Here is a 19,365-nt window from a genome sequence, read left to right as displayed (position 1 = left end):
ACACAGAATTGTTGACATTTTTGCAGATTTATTAAAAAAGAAAAACTGAAATATCACATGGTCCTAAGTATTCAGATCCTTTGTTGTGACACTCATATATTTAACTCAGGTGCTGTCCATTTCTTCTGATCATCCTTGAGATGGTTCTACACCTTCATTTGAGTCCAGCTGTGTTTGATTATACTGACTGGACTTGAGTAGGAAAGCCACACACCTGTCTATATAAGACCTTACAGCTCACAGTGCATGTCAGAGCAAATGAGAATCATGAGGTTAGGGCTGCAACAACTAATCGATAAAATCGATTATGAAAATCATCGACAACGATTCTCATTATCGATTAATCGGGTCTGCCCACAGTGCACGTCCAACTTCAGCTGGTTAGTCAAATTACGGCACTGAATAATGCATTTCTATGGACAAAATAGTGGAGGAAACAGAATGAGATTCTGCCGGAGAAGCACGTGATCCAAGCTGCCCAAAACATGATAATTCTTTATTTTAAGCTTTAAGTTAATGCATAAGAGTAATGGCTTGCCCTGCCAGGCGCTTTGACAGATGTGTGTGCGTCCTCAGCGCAAAAACGTTCAGTTTACGGTCATATCCTTATCTATAAATGCCACAAATTCACGCGAGCATTTCCATTTTTGTATAAAGGTCCGTCCTGACAGTCTGTGTTAAGTTTAAAATACCGAATGAGCGCCGGCGGACAGAGACGGACAGAACACAGTAGAGAGGGAGACAATTAATAGGCTTTTCAGCGCAAACATATCCACTGTGCTGAATTATCTGTTGTTGAAAGTTAATTTAAGGTTTAAAATAAATTAAAATATTTTATGAGAGTAGGAACTTTAAAGGGATAACAGCGTGTAATTGTCTGTCTGAATATAAACATGAGACGCTCCATAACGGCCTTTTACAGGATAAAGAAATGACGAGGTGACTGTGATCAAAGTAGTTCCTGCAGAACATTACTCTTACCTGTTGGTTAACACTGAGTTTGTGTTTTTATTCGTCTTTATTATTATCTTTATTATTTAAATTTTTAATAGAGGTTTAAACTATATTCAATTTTTACAATGCTTAACAAATTTATGTAAGTTTTTTAACAATGTGTTTATGTAAGGTTTGTGCCACTGCTGCTCTAAAGTAACAGTATTGGTGATAACCAAAATCATTTTTTGGCTTTCTGTACTGGTTAGTACTCCAATATGTGTAAGCTCTTTAGTAACAGTAGTAGGCTATTTTTAATGCTATAATATCATTATTGCTGTTATCTATGAAAGAAAACCAGAGCACTTATTTTTTCTTGTATTTTTTATTTGAGTATTTTTTTTTCGCGATACCCAATTGCAGTCAAAAAGTACATAAACAATACCAGCAAGAATGCAAGCTGTTATGAGGCCATTTTTTATTATTATGTCTAATAAATGACAATAACATTTTTAAATTTAAACAAATTTTTGACAAATTTCTAAAATATGTTTTCTCTTTATTATGATAAGTGGTCTAATAAATTAAGCACTGTATGTTTTCATAGCATTCAGTTGTCACGTTTGTTTGAAGGACATTGGGCAGAATGTGGAATAGTGTTTTTTTTGGTCAATATTTTTAATCTGATTAATCGATTAATCGAAAGAATAATCGGCCAACTAATCGATTATCAAAATAATCGTTAGTTGCAGCCCTACATGAGGTCAAAGGAACTGCCTGAAGAGCTCAGAGACAGAATTGTGGCAAGGCACAGATCTGGCCAAGGTTACAAAAAAAATTCTGCTGTACTTAAGGTTCCTAAGAGCACAGTGGCATCCATAATCCTTAAATGGATGACGTTTGGGATGACCAGAACCCTTCTTAGAGCTGGCCGTCCGGCCAAACTGAGCTATCGGGGGAGAAGAGCCTTGGTGAGAGAGGTAAAGAAGAACCCAAAGATCACTGTGGCTGAGCTCCAGAGATGCAGTCGGGAGATGGGAGAAAGATGTAGAAAGTCAACCATCACTGCAGCCCTCCACCAGTCGGGGCTTTATGGCAGAGTGGCCCGACGGAAGCCTCTCCTCAGTGCAAGACACACAAAAACACCTGAAGGACCACAAGATGGTGAGAAATAAGATTCTCTGGTCTGATGAGACCAAGATAGAACTTTTTGGCCTTAATTCTAAGCGGTATGTGTGGAGAAAACCAGGCACTGCTCATCACCTGTCCAATACAGTCCCAACAGTGAAGCATGGTGGTGGCAGCATCATGCTGTGGGGGTGTTTTTCAGCTGCAGGGACAGGACGACTGGTTGCAATCGAGGGAAAGATGAATGTGGCCAAGTACAGGGATATCCTGGACAAAAACCTTCTCCAGAGTGCTCAGGACCTCAGACTGGGCCGAAGGTTTACCTTCCAACAAGACAATGACCCAAAGCACACAGCTAAAATAACGAAGGAGTGGCTTCACAACAACTCCCTGACTGTTCTTGAATGGCCCAGCCAGAGCCCTGACTTAAACCCAATTGAGCATCTCTGGAGAGACCTAAAAATGGCCGTCCACCAACGTTTACCATCCAACCTGACAGAACTGGAGAGGATCTGCAAGGAGGAATGGCAGAGGATCCCCAAATCCAGGTGTGAAAAACTTGTTGCAACTTTCCCAAAAAGACTCATGGCTGTGTTAGATCGAAAGGGTGCTTCTACTAAATACTGAGCAAAGGGTCTGAATACTTAGGACCATGTGATATTTCAGTTTTTCTTTTTTAATAAATCTGCAAAAATGTCAACAATTCTGTGTTTTTCTGTCAATATGGGGTGTTGTGTGTATATTAATGAGGAAAAAAAAATAACTTGATTTTAGCAAATGGCTGCAATATAACAAACAGTGAAAAATTTAAGGGGGTCTGAATACTTTCCGTACCCACTGTATATATTTTTGTAGCATTTTATCTTCTGACATGGAGGCCAGGGGACTAAAGTTTTCTTTTATGAAATAGTGCACATACACTTACTGGCTCCACGGACGCAGCCGTCTTTGATTTAGGACAACTATTCGCTGTATCACTGCCATATATTTTGACCAAACTCCCCATCGCATTCATTCCCTTTAAATAGACTCCTAATTATGTGCTTCCTAATGGTTTGCCAGCCGATGTGCCTTTGTATATTATAATGAAAAAAAAAAAAACTAACAACCATCAGTATAATGACATTTTTATTTTTTGCATAAAAACCCTTCAATTAATTGAACACTGGGTGTATTACAACTGTAGATTTGTAATATTTATGTGGTTCTGCACTTTGTCTTGCCACGAATCACAAACGTATCGACTGAAATATGAAGAAGCTTTTTGCACAGTGGTGGCCACTAGCGGAGTGAACTGTGAACAGCGCTAAGGTATAGCTAAGAGTGGTCCAGACCAACCTTACGAAAGAATGACTTACAGAAGGTATACTTAACTAAGAACGTTTTGGGAAACACGTATTAACGATAAGGTACAGCTTAAGGTACAACTTAAGAACGGCGTAGCGTTAAGAAGGTTTCGGGAAACGCAGCCTTGGTCTTAAACACCTTACCTTAGGGAATAATGGTTCAGTTGCAGCTTTCACTGACTTTAATTCTGATAAACAGACCAACATTTTTATTGTCAAGAAGTGTACATACCGTTCTGCTAGCTAAGGTCTTAAATTCATCCCCTCAAAGTTTAACTTAATGTAATGTATCATGTAAGTTTTGCAGTCCTTATCCCTTTAGTGTACAAATGCAGACTTCCCTTGTAAAGTTTTTGCTTTTGCAGAGGTCTAATGCTGCTTCCTCTTTTCTTCTATAGCTTTAATGGGGACATGATTCCAGACATTTTTGGATCTGTGAATGGTTCGTCAGTGGTTTGTTATCTCAGGAGTAGGTAAGACTGTTTTCTTAAATGTGCAATAGCCTGTGTCAAAAAAAAACAAGTGTACAGGGTACAAAGCATGCTGTTTTGTTGTTTGTCAGGCTACTGAAATGTGAGAAGGCTCTCAACTTGGAAGTCAAAATGCGCGTCCCTCATTCCAATGCTTTCATTGACCTTAACAAGGACTTCACCGCCGGTGAGTAATGCTACTATGGTCTTTCCTTCAATCTGAAGCCTTTTGAAGTGTCAGAGAAAGTATTGCAAGGTTCTGCTGCTCTGTGGACTGATTTTGAGAATCGCTACTTCTCTATTCTGTAGCTTTCAGTTAGCATTTCTGTAGATGCCTTGATGAAGCCCATTTGCCGTAGAACGGTCCTGAGAGCTGCTTGATTTATTTATGGATTAGGAATGCTTGGAGTTCTTCTTTGATTATTAACACATCAGACACTCAGGTTTATTAGTTTAGACATGTTTCTCATACTGCTTTTTTAGATCAATATATGAAGTCACAATTTACATTTGATTTATGTAATGTTTTTTTTCATTCTTTGTGGAGGTTACAAAAGGTTATAGATATTACTGTATATCTATAGCAGGGGTGCCCAAACTCGGTCCTGGAGGGCCGGTGTCCTGCAAAATTTAGCTCCAACCCCAATTAAACACACCTGAACCATCTAATCAAGCTCTTACTAGGCATACTAGAAACTTCCCAGTAAGTGTGTTGAGGCAAATTGGAGCTAAAGTCTGCAGGACACCGGCTGAAATAAGTTCCAGAGAAATCACTTGTCTCTTTGAGAGGCCTAGGTGAAGAAAGTGGCCCCTATTTTCTTAGCTAGTGAGATAAAAGTTTGAAAATCTTTGTCTCTCTGCATTTTACATGTTCGTTTTGCTCCGTTTGTCAACATTGGGTCAGCTGACTTGTCTGTGGAGGTTAAAGTTTTGGAGAAGGTACATGTAGATATAAGGATGAAATAAGCTAATTTAGTGACCACGAATCTAGCAGCTCTTTCCATGTACTGAAACAGATTCACAATAACATTATTCTACTTCTCTAGATTTTCTTTGTCAGGCTTTTTCTCTCTGCTTGTAATCCTGTCATCAAGACAGGATACTTCCTGAGCATTGTTTTTCGTCTGGGTGATACTGGCCCATTTTTTAGCTGCAGGTCTTGTGGGGAGTGTCTTTGAAGTACTGAAACCCTCTTGGTATTTCTGTTGTGTTAGTTTTAAAAATAACATAATAAAAATTAAATTTGATTAAATGCAACCTTTGTGAGCACAAGACACTCGTTTATAATTTTAATTGATTGTTTTATGATTCCTACCATCATGGGTAAGTTATAACTGATTAACAAATTTAGGCAAATCAACTGCAGTCTGAATATAGCCTGTCACAAAATGGTACTCCAGTTATTTTTCGCATAAATAATGTCATTTTTGTGTCCTGATGAAAAGTCGTGCTGTCTGTACTGGCTCACAGTCAGAAGAGTAGTGCCTTTCAGCATCCCCCTTATTGCAGGTGCCTCTGAATCCCGATGTCAGTGTTTTTTCTTTTTTTCTTTTTCTGAACCTGTTTAAAGCAAATGACCTCTCAAGAGCTATTTATGAATTCAAAGCCATTTTCAAGGGTGAATAGTTTCCAGTTAAGCTTGCCTGTCAGTCACATAAAATTGACTGTAATAATCCTGTGCTTCTAAAGGCTGAAAACATATTTAAATGCTCTCTTGTAGAAAGCTGTCAAAGTCTTACTGTCCATTAGTGTAGTAGAGGCTCAGAGTGCTCATGTCTATGTCACAGTGACCAAAAGCATCTCATCCAGGAAAGGGTAAAGAGGTCAAAAAGTAATTCACTAACCAATATGGACCAACTCCATTTAGCCATACTAAAACAAAGCCCCTGAGCTGCTATAGCACGTATCTCCCACCCTCTCGGCGGTAGCCTGGCATCACTGCCACCCCCAAACCATCTGGAGGCTGTTCTGCTGCCACACAAGCGACCGTGCTGTTGGGCCTGATTGGTGGACAGGACCAAGAAAGCCTCTCTCTCTACAGCTGTGAGAAAATCACACCAGATTAACAACAGCCCAGGAGAGAAAAAAAAAGGGCACACCCACGACAAAATCATCCACCACTTACTCTACAATTATGGCTGTCTGCTGTGGCAAGAGGTGTAAGGAAAAGACCTTAGTGATGGTGAGTGGAGGCTTTCAGGAGGAGATATCATCTGGAACTGAATGCTGTGTCACTGACTTGTGGCTTGTCTTGTGGTTTTTAAAAGAGATGATTTGTTCTTTTTTCCATTTTTAGAAAGTAATCTTGATGTACATGGTGGGTTCATTTACATTTTAATGGTAATTTTTGGGTGGAAGGTCTGATTTGATTGTGGATAGCAGGGAAAAAACAATACTATAATAAGCATATAATTGTGCATAATTAGGCTGGCAAATTAAATAGTCTTTATCTGCTTTTAAAAGGGATGAATAAATGTTTAATTCAAAAGTTTGGGACTGGAAAGAGGTTTTTGAAAGAAGTCTATTATGCTCATAGAAAGTTATTTTAGGATGCAGTGAAAAAAATAATATTGTGAAATATCACTGCAATTTAAAAGAACTGCTTCTATTCAGTATATTTAAAAAAATATTTTATTCCTTTAATGGCAAAGCTGAATTTTCAACATCCCATTACTCCAGTCTTCAGTGTGATCCTCCAGAAATCATGCTGATTCAATATGCTGATTTGGTGCTCGAAAAACATTTGTAGTTATTAATGTTGAAAATAGTCATGCTGCCTAATATTTTGTGTGGAATACCTTTTCCAGGGATTTTTGATGAATAGAAAATCCATAAGAACAGCATTTAAAAAAAAAATAAAAATCTTTAGGAACATTATAAATGTCTTCACTTTTGATCAATTTAATGCATCCTTGCTTGATAAGTAAAAAATAAAAATCTTGCTGACCCCAAACTTTTAAACGGCATTATATGCTATTGTTGACATAAAGGCATCATCTACAGTGTCAGTTGGTTGAAACTAGCCAATTTAATGTTAACATTCATCTTAATGTAAAGGATTAGCCCTTATTTTAATTACATTTTTTGGGAATCTATTTTTAAGATTAGATATTGATATTTACATGATTAATCGATATTAATCAAAATGTTCAACTTGTACCTTGTTAACGATACCTCATTAACGACTTGTCCAGCAAGCATTAAAATCAGTACAATTCAGTTTTATTCCCAGTGGCCACCGTAATAACACAGAATTGATTCGGTAAATTTTGAGCATAGGTAACGCAATCTTTGGTAAATAGTTTAAGACTTGGAAATTACACAGCACCAGACAAAGATTTCTTAATAAATTCAAAGTTTATTTACTACTCTACACACTACTAAGCTAACATAACACAAACAGAATGCATAACACACAAACACACACATTGCAATGAATTGTTTTGAGATGAAGAGAGTTTAAGGTTCTAATGCTCGTTTTCAAGAATGCTCTAACTTCAACCTGAGGGAGTCACAAGCAAGGAACTTTACCATCTTTACACTTAAACATGAATGCAACCAGTTTCCAGCAGCATTAGGAAGAATTGTTTGATTCTTCTTGCTTTAAGTTGAGTTCCATTCCTTTCCTGTTCGAGGGAACCCCCGGGTGTGGATTGGCTGCTGATGTGCCGTCATAACGTGATGTCACTGGGGTACCCTTCGGTGGTTGGTTGGCTTCTTTCTGACGTGATGACGCTCTTAGGAGGTTTGTTTCAGTTCTTACGGCTTCAGATGATAGTTTCTTTAGAAGTTTGACTAAGTCTTGATAGTTATTCAATGCTCGGCCAGATGTTAATGGCTGGAAGCGCTTAGCAGCGTAATCAGAGCAGGAGCCAAAGTTTCACCAGGTCAGCGCACGAGCAAGCAAAGAGAGAGCACACACAAAGCTGGGTGTCTGTCTTTTAACGGGCTGACTTCAGTCCGCCCCCTTTTGCTGTTTGATCCAATCACCGGTGTCTCTGTAGGGCGGAGCCCCGCCCGCACAGCTCAGTTTTCCGCACATAAATTATCTGCCCAGTTATTTTATCACATGAAAAAACTATTGAAAGCAGATTTCTATACGTGTTGTTATCATACCTTATGATGATAAAAGACCATTTCCATCCACACCAGATTATTGCTGATGAAATCAGCTTTCATTCGAAATCAAACACCAGTTATTTGGCATACACAAAGTACATATCTTAATTTTATATACTACGCGGTTAAGGCATAGATTCTAAATAATCACACCAAGCATGTAAAAAACTAAAAAATAGTGATCGGGAAAAATTAGACATCAAAAGATTACAACAATACCATAGGTTCCAATAACACAACAAGCTTAATTTCATGAAATACAACCTGAATATATATTGTAAATATATTGTACATATTGCTTCTGAGTATATTGCTTTAATAGCAGGAACAATTATACTTTCTTTTTGCAATCCTTAAGCAAGATTTGAGTCTCTTTGTCTGTTAATAAGAAGAAAGGGATTGTTCAATTGTGAGAGAGAGAGAGAAGAGTTGTCCAGGGGTCATGAGTATCACGTTTGGGAAGATCTGGAGATTTTCTTAGCTCGGACGTCGGTTGTAAAACCGTCTCTCCTGGATGATACGATCATTGAACTACTGCGTTACACGATCAGGAATTATCAGAGTTGGTCTGTGCTGGATCCTTTTCAGATGCAAGGGCTTTGTACTGTTCGACTTTATTTATGGTAAACCGGTCACGAACATTGAAGGTTCTGTTCTTTAAAGACATCCAGATGTTCTTCTCAAATATCTCCTGTTTTTTAGAGGTCTACTGAGATGAGATTTAGGGCAGGAAATCGGCCAGCCAGTCAAATGCTGGGAGTGGTACAGACTTAATTCCTGCTCAGGAATGTTTTGAAATTACCTGTATGTGTCCTGGTCTACTGTGCACTACATTAATCTAACATTAACATTAATTAATATTCATTAAACTATTTTATGTTCAGTAATTACTAATTACTTTGAGTAATGTGTACCTGAGAACATGAGCACTTAGTTGAAGAACCTCTTTTGAAATCATATTGACTGAATGTCTATACCGGCTCCCTGGCCTTTCGCTGCTCACTTTATATTGCTTCTGTGACCTTCTCAGTCAAGACATGAATTGTTTCCGTACATGTCCTTTCTGTGAATGAACAGGTGAGGGTCACCTCCGGATCACAGCTCAGATTCCAGTCGCACTTGTGAAATCGCAACACCCACCAAATGGCTGCATTAGCTAAGACATGAAATTGCATCCACTTAAGTGTCAATGCTCCGTTTAAGCTTTAAAAAGTGGAATGTCCAGTCTTCACCCTGTGCCTGAATGCAAAATCTCCCTCACGTTTATAGATCTACAGGCTCTGCATCTGATATCTGGCCTTAGTGGTTTATTAAGATGAACAACCAGCAATTACTTGAGACAAAGGTGAATGATTAAGTCTGGTTAAATGTGTCTCTAATAGACTAATGCTGCTGTGCATGAGCAGCTCTGATGGCTCAGGTAAGGCTAATGCATAGCCAAAGGAGCGGTGAAGAAAATAGCAACAAAATGAGCATGGAGAAGCCCCACACATTTAGTAAGTCCCTGTGGCAAATTTTCATTACTTTTTTCTTCTCCTTGATTTTGATGTATCACTCAATCAACATGGAGATGCCACTGGCATCTGCATCACATTTTCACATCTTCATAATGTGCTTGATAACCCGCAGATTCAGAATGTGCGGCCTCGTTAAAAATAGGAAGTAATTGCCAAATAATTATAAATGTCATTATGTGCAAATATGCACAAAAGACACCAATTCTGCTTTCTGACTGGTTGCTAGGCAACCTTGTTTTGCAATGCTCCAAACTCCAAACTGAATATGAGTGGCGAGTTAATTGTTGTGCAATGTAAAGGAAACAGATTTTCCACATTAGGGGACTGCTGAAGTGGGAAGTTCATCAAATCATTATCTGCGGCAGTCTTCTAGATTCACACTTGCACATTTAGGTTACATTAGGCCAAATGCCCGTGATTGCGTGCCGTCCCTCACGGTGCGTTTATTGTTTTTCCTATGGGACTTTAATGCCTTTTCATTTGTGGTTTGCAAAAAAACACAACAATCCAATAAAGCAGCCAGATTTTGCAGAAGAAGATGCACTTACCTGTTTACAGAAGATGCCACTCTCTAACAGGGATAAATTTGGACCTATCAAGATTCGGTGTCAGTCTCATTGTATGGCGCCCTAGAGACATCTGCTAGATCTGCAGAACATAGCGGTTGGATAACACAATGACTGGGTGTTTCTCCTTGTACAGACCTGGCACAGCTTTACTGACAAATAGCCTGAAACAATGTGGGTAGAGATCTCATTATTTTTCAATATGTATGTCTTCTCGCTGCTTCCCGTTTTTATAAGCAGTAAACATGCTCTGAGGAACAGAGCTGATATACGGTGCCTTCCAGACAGTTGGCAGTATATCAAAGAGCTAAATTGTAACATTTACATGATAAATAAAAATCGAGGGAGCAGATTTGTCGCTGAAGTTGTCCCACACAGTTGATGTCCAATGTTAATCTGGTCCTTTGGGGAAACAGTAGGCATGCTTAACAATAACAGATAAGATTGAGCCACCAGACCTAATTAAGTTCAGTGTGTATTAATCAAGCATTTTTAAAAAGGGCCGTGACTTTATTTGTCCTTCACTCAATTAGTGGCTGTAGCTCATGGAAGAGTCTGTTTAAATGGATCAGTGTCCCAGAAGACTCTGTAACCTGCCTGAGTTGGCTCCGATTCTCTTTCTCCCACTCTCTGTGTCTTTGCTTTTCTCTTTCTCTCTGCCACCCCAGGGCCAGTTCTATCTACCCACATGCTTATTTTGGCATTTTGTTTGTGCTGAGGGTGCTTGTTTTTTAAACTATTATGATTACTTGCTTAATGCTGGTGCGTTGTCACAGACTAGACATGTACGTTTATTTTCAGACACTGCAGAGCATGGAGACAGAGAGATTTCATAATACATACATACGTATGAAAGATTGACATTGTTGGCTTTGGCTAGCCTCCAAGCTAACGCATGTGTGCCTGTATTGAATAAGATTACACATCGCTCCAGTAGAGTTATTGTAAGCCAATTTGACATTACATAGTTTACACAACTTTTCCATCTCCTTCTAATTAAAAAAAATCCCACACCTTGCTGGTCTTTCGCGTGGTCATTTTGAGCTCGCCGCAATTGACATGAAGAAAACGCATGAGAGGTCTGAGGTAAAGATGTAGTTTCTGCCCAGATACGCTTTTAAAAATATTTATATATTTAAATATTTTGATATGTATTCTTTTTCAAAAGTTTTATTTTAATTTATTTAAAATGTTTTAGATGTAACGTTAAAATGATGGTAATTTGAATGATTAAAATCATCATGTTTTTTTTTTTTTTCTCTCGTGTAATCGACTATTGTTTTCAGAGTCGACTAGTATGAGCTGTACCGTTTAGTCGACTAGTCGACTAGACCCGCACATCCCTAATTTTTAGTCAGATCACAACTGATGTTTTATTGATTTTTCCTAATCTAGTCTCTGAGTTTACCTAAACAATAATGGACCTTTATTATGGCAACAGGTATGCAATACAGTTTTAAAATATGTATTATAGACGTTTGGACTAGTAATCCTTTTACTATTTGATCAAGCTGAGCCAAATGTTTACCTTATCGTATAAATAAGAGGTTACATGAAATTTCTGCTGTTTTCCACATTTTTGAAATGACATCCATCATAGCAATTTTCCTGTTGTTAAATTATATTTATATATATAATAGGCCTAGTATTATCAGTCTGGCGAGTAAACAAAAAAATTGACTAGCCAATGGCGATTCAATTGCCGAGGTGTCCGTAGAGGGCTGAATATATTTAAATATTAAGCATGCGCCTGCTCTGTGACGTGAGAACTGCATTTCCGGGTTCGTAGGTTTACAATCTCCCTCCTCCTCCATGAATAAATCATCATCTGAACCTTTCAATTTTATCACTGAGAAACCATGCAAATTTATTTTTACTGGCGTCCCATGAGAAACAATTACTGTCTGAATAGGGCTGAAGACACATTGTGATCAGATCACTGATAATGTATTTGGAGGTGGTCTGAGACAGATTTTGACCAGATATAATGAAGATGTAAATGCAAATGCATTTTCGTTATCCTCACTCAGCTATATGCAGTGCAATGAGGTTATGCTGCTGCAATTAATCAAGTACGTCAATTTGACTATTTTGCTCTTGCAGTGTGAACAAGACAACAGAAACGGTGCTCATTCAATTTATTCCCCCAATTTAATCAACAATATCTAATTCATTTATCAAATAGAAAACACATGAATGTTTTTAAAATTTGATAAATGGCAGATACATTTCAGATAACACAACCTCTTATGTAATATGTAAATGGATTTGTAAGTCACATTGGAAAGAAGGTGTAAAGTCTGGCTAAAAATATTCTTCAGATGCATAACCAGTTTTAAGTGGGTTATAGTCTTGAAACCATTTTCGCTGTTGATCTTCATCTCCATTCTAAAACACGGATCATTGACCTGTGAAGGTTGACCTGCACCAGTTAGATTTATGAAATATTAAAATGTGACATTTGTAAACATATTTTCTCTGCATCCCACAAATTTGCACATCATGGGACTGGAAAGACATATTATTTTGTATTCCAACAAAAAGCATGCAGACACATAAAAAATGCTGTGAGTGGCCTGGGCATAAGCTTGTTAGTGAAATAAGTTGGGCTGCTTTTCCCAATGCTCTGTCTGCCAGCATAATATTAGCGAAATGGAATAAGGAATATGTGGGATTGGCATAATCTTCTCCACTCCACCTATGTTGTTCTCGTAATGGTTTTACAAGATTATATCCCCTCAGAATAGCATCTCTCCATTTTATGCCAGTGCCGTCATGCTCATGAATGAAGTGCTTTTGGGGAAAAAAAAAAACGGGGTTAGAGAAACGCAGCGGATTTGTTGGCTTAGATATTGGTTTATGCAGCATTATAGACTCCAGTTTTGCCATTGCTCTGTATTTAATGCCCTGCTTCAGCCCCCAGACCCACCAAAACTTTTTCCTCTATACATTCCCTCTCTGTCAGTTTGATCAAGTTTTGTTTCCTCTGAGATTACTTTCATTCAATATTCATTTAGCATAGTTCAATTCTCTCAACAGACTGTAACGAAATCCTCATCCTGGGAACTGCCGTAGATCTACAAAATGTAGGTGACACACATGAGTCTGTTAACAAGCTGAAACTGGATGGTTACATGAAAAACCTTTTGAATCTCTGTTATCCTTTCAGCAACTCAGTTTCATTATATATTTTCTATACAGAGTTTGTCTTCTGAAGTGCATCTCGAGTCGGAAAATTAAACATCAGGATGGATTCAGAATCAGAATGCATGAAATATCCCATGTTTTCTGGACTAAGTTTTTTGAAAGGTAGCAAGAGGCTGTGCTCGTGATTGTGGCGTCTTGCAGAGACTGGTGAAGGACTGACCTTGAAAAAGAGGTAGCTTTCTCTCATGCTCGGTATCTTTTTATTCGTCTGTTTCCGCCTCACAGGCTTGTTTGAAGTGAATAGTGCACCTCACTGATCATAGTGGACCACGCTGTGCTAATCTCATAGGATATAGCCTGTGGCTTTCCACCAGAAAGATGGAGCGACTTTGTCAGCATGACTTCAGAATTCAAGATGAAGTCTTCACAGGAATGTAATTACAGATTTGTTGAACGGCCTCTGTCAGGCCTGAGTCCAGGCTCAATGTGACATTTGCAGAGTCAAAAGCACTTCACGTCTGCCATCTGAATGTCATTTGGTCAGGGTATCTGTTTCAGGGATGAGTGACATGATTTTTTCCTGATAATGTCAAAGGCCGTCCACAGCTCAACTGGAGAAGGGAAGTTAAAGACAGCAGAACCTCTGAGAACTTCTCCGTTGAGATGAAAATCAACATCTCATGTTCTTTTCACTTTGTTCTTCCAGGTCTCTTTAGAGTCTTGCCACTCTCACAACACTCCATTCTGTCGTTAACCTCTTTATTAAAGTCTCATTCACCTGTCAAGCTCAAGTTGTCATTGTCTGATCTCATCTACAGCATTTCATCCCTTTAGGACAGCCTAGCTTAGCTCATTGACTCCCTCAAGGGCATTAGAGATGGAGTCATGGCTGGTTGGCAAAGTAACAGCTGTACAAATAAGCAGCATTCCACCTTTTGAACCTCAGGCGAAAGATCTAGAAACAGCCCTGCGGCACCAGACAAATCGCATATGAGATGTGCCCTTGAATGCCTTCAGACAGAGGGCAGGCTGAAGGTTTTGTTAGCTTGGTGCTAGCACTGGTAGCATGTTTTGTTTTGTTTTGTTGAATGTTTGATGTTGCAGCTGTAGCTAAATTTATAGGGGTCACATCATGAGGCATCACATTTTTCCTTGATCTTTTGCAATGAAAGGGATCATTGTGGTGTGAAAACATTCTGTAGCTTTCAGAAATGAACACTTCCAGCCCAGAATGTCTCATTCTTACATCTTTTGCCTTCACATGTATGGGCGCCAAGACATGAAGAGAGAAAGCAATGGTTTCGCTAGCTCTGACGGCATGGTGCCTCAGAGGCGGAGGAAGTTTGCGGCAGGCAAGCCGATGATAATGGAGATCACTTGGTGTGCAGCATGTCAGCATTGTTTGGAACTAATGAGAGCTCAGAAGTTGTGAATGCATCGTAATTAACTACCAATCAGTACCTTTGCCTCCCCTCCTTTATCATTTAGAGCTGATGTGCTTTTGTTTAACAAAAACACGCTTCTGGTCTCCATTTTGAACATGGGCTATGCAAACATACTGGATATGTATGAATAGCATACTATATTTGAAATACTTAATGAGTATGTACTATGTTTCAAATAGTGAAAAAAGTGAAACCGTACACTCAAAAACATTGTAGCCTAATATTTAGGATTTACATATTGTAATTGTATATAAATTTCCCATCCATTTGGATGGTTTTGAAATACCTAATAAACTAATGTTATCCAGGTTTTGTGTGGCATAAATTAAACAAAAATTACATTCAATAATACTAATGTGCAAATTGTGTTGGTACACATTAAGCATGATTTGTAAATCCTGTTGATTGTATGTAAATCATTCTCATGCATATCTAATTAAATCTTGCTTGTTTCACAGTTAACCGTATTTAAACCATGTTCATATACTTTTTAACTGATTAAAGTTTGTCGTTTGCACAATGAACAGATTTATGTTGATTCTAAGGAAGCTTTGAAAATATAATTATTTAAAAAAAAAATCAAACTGCACATTTTGGCAAATGTATTCTGGGTGTGCTCCACTACAAACACTGTATTTACAGACAATCTGCATTGGAACAGCAGAATGTATACTACATAGTGCAGCAATAGTAATAGTAGTATGCTGTTCCAAAAATAACATGCTGTCCTTTCACTCTACAAAACGATGTGAAGAAAAGGTGTGTGTGTGTGTGTTACAGTGCTTCACAGTGTAAAGAGATCTCTCACTATATCTCAGGGTAACTGTCAGCAGCTCTAGCTATCAAAGAAGTATATGACTCGTGTGGGTATGTGAGGGAGGGGGAAATACACACTAAAGCACTTTAACTGAATGTTTGCATGATCCTGAACCAAAAACATATTTTGTTTTCTTTTTTCTTTTCTTTTTTATTTGTTAAAAAAGCAAATCTGAATTACAAGTGGCCCGTAACCTGATTAAGTGCCAAGTTTAGGAATCTCCCCTAAGTTTGGGATGCTTTAGCTTAAGTCTGATTGGTTGGCAGGCAGAGAGCAAGCTGTATTATAACTCATGCACACAAACACCACATCATCACAGCCCTGCTGCTGAGCTATATGTTAGTTTTGGGGTATAAGGTGCTGGATATGCTTATATCTCCGTTGGCATGGAAACCGCCACATCGTATCTGTGAAATAGAGTGGAATTTGGGATTCAGGTCTCGGGTGATGCTGAAATATTGCACCCACATCATAGCCCTGCATGTTTGACAGACAGATGGGTCGATGCACTCTGTGACTAAATCCATCATGACTTCCTCTCATCAGTACTGAGTTTGACAGGAAATCCAAGTATTACCCGAATGTGAAAAGTGTATGCAAATGTGGTAGAAGATAGAAGTCACAATTTACACTAAAAATTTTCAGTCATGTAAAAAAACCAGGAAAGGGAAAAATGGGTGCTTAGGCTTTCTAGAATCAATTAAATTTGACAAAAAGAACACCTACCAAGCAGCATTCTGGGTGTGTAATAGATGACAACTGAGAATAGCAGTAAGACAACAGTGGAAGTCCATTACTTTGTGTTTCACTCTCTGCTAGAGAATCATGCTGTTGGAGGATGTTACATGTTATCTTCAAGCTATAGCATTTGTCCTCCGACTAGGAACCATCTACGGTAATGGAACAATCTTAGTGGGAAAGAAAGCATGATTATGTGGAAGGGTGAGGATGTCTTTTAAAAGATGAGTTTGTGTATGTGTGAGAGTGAGAGGTCTGTGTTTGAAAGTGTGGAGATGTGAAGAGGTGGCTCCTTCTGCTGACACAGGAATGAAATTTAGTTGTAGGAAAAGAAAGTAAAGGGATATTGGGTAACATTTTAAGTACAGGGACCAATTCTAACTATTATTAACTAGTTGCTTATTAGCATGCCTATTATAAACATTGGCTGTTTATTAGTACTTATAAAGCACATATTCTGCATGACCATAATCCTACCCAATACCTAAACTTAAAGGGCTAGTTCACCCAAAAATGAAAATTCTGTCATTAATTATTCACCCTCATGTCGTTCCAAACCCGAAAGACCTTCGTTCATCTTCGGAACGTAAATTAAGATGATTTTGATGGAATCTGAGAGCTCTCTGACCCTCTGTAGACAGCGACGCAACTGTAATGTTCCCAGGTCCAGAAACATAGTAAGGACATTGGTAAAATAGTCCATTTGACATCAGTGGCTCAACTTCAATTTTGCGAAGCTACGAGAAGCACAAAGAAAACAAAAATAACTACTTTATTCAGTAACTGACTTCCGCCATTTTGGAGAGTACGGCGATTACATTAATGCACGCACTTTCCCCCCGAACGTAAACAGCGCTGATTACGCCATTTATGTTCTTCAGTACGTTTCAAAATGGCGGAAGAGGTAACTCGGGGGAGAAGAATTCTTAAATTGTTATTTTTGTTTTCTTTAGGCACAAAAATTCTCATAGCTTCATAAAATTACAGTTGAACCACTGATGTCAAATGGACTATTTTACCGATGTCTTTGCTATGTTTCTGGACCTGGGAACATTACAGTTGCGTCGCTGTTTACAGAGGGTCAGAGAGCTCTCAGATTCCATCCGAATTATCTTAATTTGTGTTCCGAAGATGAACTAAGGTCTTACGGGTTTGGAATGATTAATAAATTAATGACAGAATTTCCATTTTTGGGTGAACTAACCCTTTAACAATTGCTATATTAACTAATAATAAGCAGCAAATTAGGAGTTTATTGAAGCAAATGTCATAATTTAATGGTTTGTTAGTAGCGAGAATTAGACCTTAAAATAAAGTGACTGAATTTTGTTGTGGAGAATGTTGTAGGAAAAGCCATTTCTCTTTAAATCAGATTTTCTGACAGATTATGATGATGCAGAGCTTTTTATTATAAAGAAATCCAGCCACCTCAAGTGCAAAAGTAATTTATTCACAGTGAGCACAAAACATTAAAAATATGGAGAATTTTCTCTATTGCTATGAATAAAGTGAATTTAATGTTCTAAATATGAATAAATGTGTATTATTTTTATGATACTGTATAAGCTTGCATAATGCACTGGCAAAAGACACGAAATGTGTTTAGTGGCGTTTCTGTATTAGCTTAAAATTGACTTAGACTGCAGTATATGATTTAGAAATGAATGTGCGCAGTAATCACATTGGTTATCTTAAATAATCATGACAGGCCTGCTGGCTCATATAGCTGTGTTTTCCAGCCTTTTAGCAATATGCAATACACATCTTAATAATTAGTCTATGTAGTTCATCTGGAATGCCTTAAAATGGTGATTTGATTTGATTTTTTTTTAATTGGTCAGAAGAAAGCAGAGTCCTCTCAGCCAACCAACTACTATAGTAGATTATTTAATCCACTTAAGTAAAGTACAGTAACAAACTGTAAATGTACTGTAAAATGTTCTGGTTAAATGTACATTTGAAAATGTGAATAAAATACACCTCTCATTTAAAGTCAGTAAGATTTTTTTTTACTGTCATTTACTGTCATCGGATGCAAAATTCACTTTACATGTTGTTTGAACATAAATGTGTGTTGGAAGTGTGTGTACACATCCACCCTATAATGCTAAAAATCCACCCGGTGTTTTTTTGTTTTGTTTTTTTTAAATCCCCTTTCTTAAATCAGGCTGTTCTGAGATTCCTGTCAGAATGACATAGTTCTGCACAGGCCACTCCCACAATAGTTGATTGACAAGGCCGTCTTGCGTTAGACCCGCCCTGAGTGAGCTGAGAGCTGTCCGCTATTGAGTCGACTCCAGTGCAGGGGAAGACAAGAATGTCTCTGATTAAGCGATTTGAAGTGTTTTGTTTGATGTAATAATGAATATGGCAGTCGTCATTTACTCCTGACATCTGAGCCGCTGAAGCCACAGAGGATTAACGTTACTTTCACCGATCCCGATCTGCCTAAATGTGCCAATGCTCGCGTGATTCATTTGTGATCCAGCTTCATCTACAGAAGATGGCCTTGCGTTATCCTGTGGGTGGTGTGCTTATGTTGATTGACAGGCTTGAAGTAATGTTACACTCATCAATTGCTGTATAATAATTGCCTTAATATAGTATTTATCACCTCCAAATGTTGATTTAGAATGTTACAAGTTGTGTAGCATTTCGGGTGAGGAAAGAAGATCATATGTCTATTGTCAGAATAAACGAAACAAATGCAACAGAACCATATAAAGGCTATTCATGTGAGCACATTTAAACTAAAGGATGTAACGTATAGCCTACTTTGTTAATTTGATCCACTATTCCACATAGGAAAAAAAAAACAGACATGCCAACTAGTTACTGACCTGATGCAGACACATAGCTGAAGCAGATTGATATCGTCGCGAGGTTCACGTAAGGTAATATTAATGTGAAAATAAGCAGGACAGTCTCAAATCTGCCCCAATGGCTCTTAGAGTGCGGTGCAGTTCCCCTTTTCACCACGGATTTACGTTGGAAAATCGTGGGGCGCTGTTGAGCTCGGGAGGTCTCAAGCACCGTCTGCCCCGCTTAGTATCATGTATACATGCCTGCTAAAGCCATGCGCGGGATTTTAATATATACTACTTACTTTAAGACTTAAAATAGTATAGAAAATCCAAAA

General features: G+C 38.3%; 1 protein-coding gene across 1 annotated transcript in view; it reads left to right on the top strand.

The window, feature by feature from the left end:
* LOC306885430 (T-cell immunomodulatory protein-like) overlaps positions 1-19,365 on the top strand; it is a 137,805-nt gene that overhangs the window by 5,689 nt on the left and 112,751 nt on the right. Inside the window, exons 5-6 of the mRNA XM_079441930.1 lie at positions 3,806-3,880; positions 3,970-4,064. Of these exons, the coding sequence (XP_079298056.1) occupies positions 3,806-3,880; positions 3,970-4,064 (170 nt within the window). The remainder of the gene's footprint in view (positions 1-3,805; positions 3,881-3,969; positions 4,065-19,365) is intronic.

Source organism: Barbus barbus (assembly GCF_936440315.1).
Source record: "Barbus barbus genome assembly, chromosome: 2".
Taxonomy (NCBI): domain Eukaryota; kingdom Metazoa; phylum Chordata; class Actinopteri; order Cypriniformes; family Cyprinidae; genus Barbus; species Barbus barbus.
Note: the sequence above shows the minus strand (reverse complement) of the source record. Positions and strands in the feature narration are given on the sequence as shown.